The sequence below is a fragment of the Salmo salar genome, chromosome ssa16 (genome assembly GCF_905237065.1).
Source record: "Salmo salar chromosome ssa16, Ssal_v3.1, whole genome shotgun sequence".
NCBI lineage: Eukaryota > Metazoa > Chordata > Actinopteri > Salmoniformes > Salmonidae > Salmo > Salmo salar.
In genome coordinates, this window is record NC_059457.1 from 68034066 (window position 1) to 68040520 (window position 6455).

The window sequence follows — 6455 nt, forward strand, 5'->3', positions numbered from 1 at the left end:
AATAAATCTGATTTTAAGCATATGTACTTTGGATGGTCACTTTTTACCCACTATTGAGTACTTTCTTCCTTTGAAGTCATGATAAAACATTTTATGGGAAAGTTATGGAATGATTTCTTGAAAAGAGTGGGAACCCTGTTTTAAAAAAACTAAACAAATATCACATAATTACTTCGAGAGATCCATGGGTTTTATAACTAGTATAAGATCATTTTTGCCTTTATTATTCATTTTACAGTTTCATGTAACATTACTTTTACCTTGAAGGATAAACAAACACTTGCCCCGGAAGTTCTTCATTACTGTTGGCTTCACGGGTGACAGAACAACGCGCGCTAGCTAGCAATAGGCATTATATGACAAAATGTCTAAATTGGAGTTGTTGAGAGTGATTTTTAACCAACGATGTACAGGCGCTGCAGATGCCATATTCAGAGCCGTTGCAAAAACGATATCAGAGTACCAGGACAACGTTTATCTATCGAAAGAGGACAACGGCCGTCTACAGGGACTGCTTGACGTCATCCTGAAACCTGAGATAAAGTTGTATAGAGCAGGTTTGTTACTTTCTCAGTATTCATTTTATAAACGTTTGTAATGTTGAGGATTTAATTAAATGAAGCAGGAAGCTAGCCTAAGTAACGTGGCTAGAAAACCTTTGATGTGCCTACAGCTAGCAAACTCGGCAGCCATGTTGAGTTGCAGTTACACATAACCAGGGGTTGTCACTAGTTTCCACAGCCAAAGTCAGTCGACTCTATTGTAAAAATGAATGAAAACAAACATTTGTTTTTGGTATTAAAGGTTAGGTATAAGGTTAGCATTGTGTTTAGGGTTAGGTTTATAATCAGATTTTAAGAAGATAAATTGTAGAAAAGGCGGGGTTTATGACTTGGAAACAGACCGTGGAGCATGTATTGCTACAGTGTGGGCAGTATCAGAGGGAAAGAGAGGCTGAGATCTCGAATGAGGGAGAAGGGGATACAGGAAATTAGTTTAACGAGTATGTTGTCATTAGATATAGTCTCATACTTGATCTTTTTTAAGAGCAACGGGGATGGCAGATGGGTTTTAGTTTCTCCATGACAGTAAATGGCGGTAATGCACCATAACGTTGGATGCCAACCGGCGATAAATCACACCAAATAAGAAGTTTAGTACTTTGGTTGTGGTAACTAACTAGTGACGACAATATGTCTGGGGGCATCTTCATTACGCCGATGCTGTTGCAAAACAGTTATTAAACAGAAGCGAATGAAACGGTGAGGGACCTACCAGAATTTGTCAAATAGAAACTCTTGTTTGCTCTTACTTCCGTTTGGTTTTTAAAAAACGGTGAACGGTTTCCGTAATGAAAACGACCCAGATAAACTGTGTGAGGAGATGCTTGTCTTCTCCCTAACAATTGGATTTGATGTCCACAGAGCAGAACGGCGGGCTGTCAAGCTCCAGCCTGTTCCTCTCTTTGGATTGGTAGATATATCTCGTTATTTGAATACTTTTTGGAATATTTGATGAGGGGTTTTGAATAGAGGTCGACCGATTATGATTTTTCAACACCGATACTGATTAGTGGAGGACCAAAAAAAGCCGATACCGATTAATCGGCCTATTTTTTTTTATTTGTAATAATGACAATTACAACAATACTGAATGAACACTTATTTTAACTTAATACATCAATAAAATCAATTTAGCCTCAAATAAATAATGAAATGTTCAATTTGGTTTAAATAATGCAAAAACAAAGTGTTGGAGAAGAAAGTAAAAGTGCAATATGTGCCATGTAAGAAAGCTAACGTTTAAGTTCCTTGCTCAGAACATGAGAACATATGAAAGCTGGTGGTTCCTTTTAACATGAGTCTTCAATATTCCCGGGTAAGAAGTTTTAGGTTGTAGTTATTATAGGAATTATAGGACTATTTCTCTCTATACGATTTGTATTTCATATACCTTTGTCTATTGGATGTTCTTATAGGCACTTTAGTAGTGCCAGTGTAACAGTATAGCTTCCGTCCCTCTCCTCGCTCCTACCTGGGCTCGAACCAGGAACACATCGACAACAGCCACCCTCGAAGCAGCGTTACCCATGTAGAGCAAGGGAAACAACTACTCCAAGTCTCAGAGCGAGTGACGTTTGAAACGCTATTAGCGCGCACCCGCTAACTAGCTAGCCATTTCACATCGGTTACACCAGCCTAATCTTGGGAGTTGACAGGCTTGAAATCATAAACAGCGCAATGCATTGCGAAGAGCTGCTGGCAAAACGCAGTAAAGTGCTGTTTTGAATGAATGCTTACGAGCCAGCTGGTGCCTACCATCGCTCAGTCAGACTGCTCTATCAAATCATAGACTTAATTATAACATAACACACAGAAACACGAGCCTTAGGTCATTAATATGGTCGAATCCGTAAACTATCACGTTTATTCTTTCAGTGAAATACGGAACCATTCCGTATTTTATCTAACGGGTGGCATCCCGAAGTCTAAATATTCCTGTTACATTGCACAACCTTCAATGTTATGTCATAATTACGTAAAATTCTGGCAAATTAGTTCGCAACGAGCCAGGCGGCCCTGACTCTGCATGCAATGAACGGAAAAGAAGTGACACAATTTCACCTGGTTAATATTGCCTGCTAACCTGGATTTATTTTAGCTAAATATGCAGGTTTAAAAATATATACTTCTGTGTATTGATTTTAAGAAAGGCATTGATGTTTATGGTTAGGTACAGTCGTGCAACGATTGTGCTTTTTTTCGCAAATGCGTTTTTGTTAAATCATCCCCCGTTTGGCGAAGTTGGCTGTCTTTGTTAGGAAGAAATAGTCTTCACACAGTTCGCAACGAGCCAGGCGGCCCAAACTGCTGCATATACCCTGACTCTGTTGCAGAGGTGACACATTTTCCCTAGTTAAAAGAAATTCATGTTAGCAGGCAATATTAACTAAATATGCAGGTTTAAATATATATATATACTCATGTATTGATTTTAAGAAAGACATTGATGTTTATGGTTAGGTACACGTTGGAGCAACCTTTTTCGCGAATGTGCACCGCGTCGATTATATACAACGCAGGACAGGCTAGATAAACTAGTAATATCATCAACCATGTAGTTAACTAGTGATTATGATTGATTGTTTTTTATAAGATAAGTTTAATGCTAGCTAGCAACTTACCTTGGCTTCTTACTATATTCGCGTAACAGGCAGGCTCCTCGTGGAGTGCAATGTAAAGCAGGTGGTTAGAGCGTTGGACTAGTTAACCGTAAGGTTGCAAGATTGAATCCACAAGCTGACAAGGTAAAAATCTGTCGTTCTGCCCCTGAACAAGGCAGTTAACCCACCGTTCCTAGGCCGTCATTGAAAATAAGAATGTGTTCTTAACTGACTTGCCTAGTTAAAAAATATTATTTTTTAAAAATCTGCAAATCGGTGGCCAAAAATACCGATTACCGAAATCGGCCATTCCGATTAATCGGTTGACCTCTAATTTGTAGTGGCTTTTTAGACTCCCCTGGCCCATAGACTACTTTCAAGGTGAAGAGCCAACTAGCATTACATTGTGAAAGGATAAACTTATACTTCAACAGGAACCCCATTGTTTTATGTCAGAATCTATCTACACTGTCAGTTGAGGATGAAGCGTTGCCTGACATAAGATGCTTATACATTCGAACTCCTCTTTTCTCCTTCCCTTCAGATTTTGAGCAGTTCATTGTCTCTGAAGTGGAGTTTCCCCCTGAGCAGCAGCACTTTGAACAAGAGTGGAGCCCCGATCTGGGGCAAGATGACTGGAACCCCATACAGATTAAAGAGGAACAGGAGGAATTCAGTATCATCCAGGAGGAGGAAGACTCTGTATTCACTCCTGCCTGGGTGAAAAGTGAGTATGATCAGTACTCAACTCAGTCCTCACAAACTCATAGTGAAGAGTACAAAGACAGAACAAAACCTAAGGAAGTGGATTCTTCAAAGCCAACCAGTGGCTCTCGGCCCCAGCCCAAATCTAGGAGGACACAGACCGAAAAGGGAAAAAGCTTTATCAGCTCCAAGGGTACAAAATCAATGGATCTGAAATCACCAGTGCAAAGGAGGCGTCACACAGAAGATAAAACATTTTGCTGTAGTGATTGTGGTGAACGTTTCACTCAGATGGGAAAACTGAATTCTCATAGGATCATGATACACTCCGTAGGTAATCACTTTCGCTGTGATGAATGTGGCAAATGTTTTGCTCAGTGGGGATATCTGGATTCTCATATGAGGATTCACACAAGGGTGAATTGTGGAAAAGTACTCACTCAGTCTGACCGCTTCAAACCCTCCTTGACCACTTTGAAGGATCGCACAGGAGAGAAACTTTATTGCTGTGGTGAATGTGGCAAATATTTTTCTAACACTGGGTCCCTGAATTATCATAGGAGGTCGCACACAGAGAAGAAATCGCATCGCTGCCATGATTGTGGCAAATGTTTTTATACATTTATAGATCTGAATATTCACAGGAGGATTCACACAGGGGAGAAACCATATCGCTGCCAGTTCTGTGGAAAATGTTATAATCAGCAGACTTCTCTAAGTTATCACATGAGGAATCACACAGAGACATCTTGTAACTGTCATTATTGTGGCAAATATATTCGTCATAAAGGTAATCTGACAGCGCATATGAGGATTCACACGAGGAAAATCAGATAATTGTTTCTATATTAGCAGATCTTTAAACACTGGCGGTCACAAGTGCATATGAGGATAATCAGATGAGCAGTAAACTATTTTGCTGTCAGGATTGTTGTAAATGGTTCACTCATTCCAATCTGAATCGTCTGAGGAGACAGAGGGGAGGAACCACATTAATACCATGACTGGCAAATCTTTCACAACTGCCTTTTGACACTGCGTATGAGACATTCACACATTTCACGTTTTCTGTAGAAAATGCTTTAGTGCCAGAAGTGCATTGAATAGTCATCTGAGAAGGGGTCACCTGAGGACACACTTGATTGACCTTTACTCTGGTAGCCCTGAAGCCTGATCTCTATTGAAATCAAATTTTATTGGTCATGTACACATATTTATCGGATGTTCTTGCTGTTGTAGCAAAATGTTTGTGTTCCTAGCTCCAACAGTGTGGTAGTATCTAACAATTCAAGAAATGCCTTGTAAGAAACAAAGGATCCAATTCGGGAAAGTTGTATTACTGTTCGTAATGCTGGTGAGTTACCGCCGCTCTGATATCCAAAAGTACTTTCCGGCTGTATGTAATAACACACAAAAGAATTCTGGGCTAATAATGTAAGAAATAACACACACAAAAAAATACTGCCAAGTTGCTTAGCTAGAAGCAAAGCTTCCATGTCTGTCGGCACCATCAATGCATAACTATAAAAGGCCATAATCAGGACATATTCTGCTTAACCTGTCATTTTCCATTCTGTATTGGCTGTAACTTTCATTAAGTGTGAAGTTGTATTTTTCCACTGAGATCAGAACTTGTATGGTTAATTGTGTAGCCCGTCTCTTCCAGAAACAATTTTGTGTGCTTCATTGTTCAATATCACCCATCGTCTATAATGATGCATGCATGTCTCGTTCAGAATTAATACTCTTGTCACTCAGAAGAATAATTTGCCTTCGAGCCATTTGCCATTTTAGCAGTTGTATCTTGAAGAGGTTGCTGACTTTGCAGAGCGATCGCACAGTAGGCCTACTGTTTGCAACATGAAATACTTTTTCTGAACTTGATGACCGCCAACTGACTTTCTCTTTTCACACAGAAATCTTCATTGGAGCTTTCAAGGCCATGATACACTTGGAATTTGTTGAGGTAATGTTGCTACTATATCATGGGCTTAAGAGTACACATGGAGAGAAACATGACTGTGTCCTGTGTGGGGGAAGGCCATCACAGAAGATTGAGGCACATTTTGTAACTTCCACCTGTTGAGTGGAGACACGCCACAGTTGTTAATTTAAAAGTCATCCAGTTTTTCAGAAGTATCTGATTACAATATGTTTGCTGGTAATGTAACTGATTAGTTGCATAAAGAGAGAATCAGAATCAGCAAGTAAACAAAACAACATAAGGACAGACTAACCATTTGAAGTGAACTAGACAGGAAATAAAAGCTACAACAGTAAAGCCTGTGTGAACTTGAATGTGTATGGGGGGGGGGCTGCACTTCTAACAGCATGGTCACCCATGAAGCAGAGCCTGGTATGAGGGATGGTGGGGAGGCCAATGCCAGGGGAGCAGACTCGGGCGGCTGAGTTTTGAAGTCTGTCCTGTGTTTTGGCAAGGAGTCCGTAGAAAATGGCGTTGCAGTAGTCCAGGCAGGATAAAACGAAGGTGTGAATGGAGATTTCAGCAGTGGGGTCAGTAAGAGAGGGTCTCAGTCGTGAAATGTTTATGAGGTGGAAGAAGGCCAACTTGGTGATTTTACTTCCC

At 40.2% G+C, this 6455-nt stretch overlaps 1 protein-coding gene across 1 annotated transcript; it reads left to right on the top strand.

The window, feature by feature from the left end:
* The first annotated feature begins 294 nt into the window (after window positions 1-294).
* Window positions 295-6149, top strand: LOC106574440 (oocyte zinc finger protein XlCOF8.4). The gene is made up of 2 exons (XM_014150338.2): window positions 295-557; window positions 3708-6149. Exons 1-2 carry the CDS (start codon window positions 365-367, stop codon window positions 4703-4705), a joined length of 1191 nt encoding a protein of 396 aa, XP_014005813.1. The 5' UTR covers window positions 295-364; the 3' UTR covers window positions 4706-6149.
* Window positions 6150-6455: the final 306 nt, after the last annotated feature.

What these genes read in the sequence shown, in the direction of transcription:
- LOC106574440 (XM_014150338.2), top strand. Translation starts at nt 365, where the DNA reads ATGTCTAAATTGGAGTTGTTGAGAGTGATTTTTAACCAACGATGTACA. An exon ending in GATAAAGTTGTATAGAGCAG is followed by an intron (nt 558 to 3,707) that starts GTTTGTTACTTT and finishes CCTTCCCTTCAG; the next exon opens with ATTTTGAGCAGTTCATTGTC.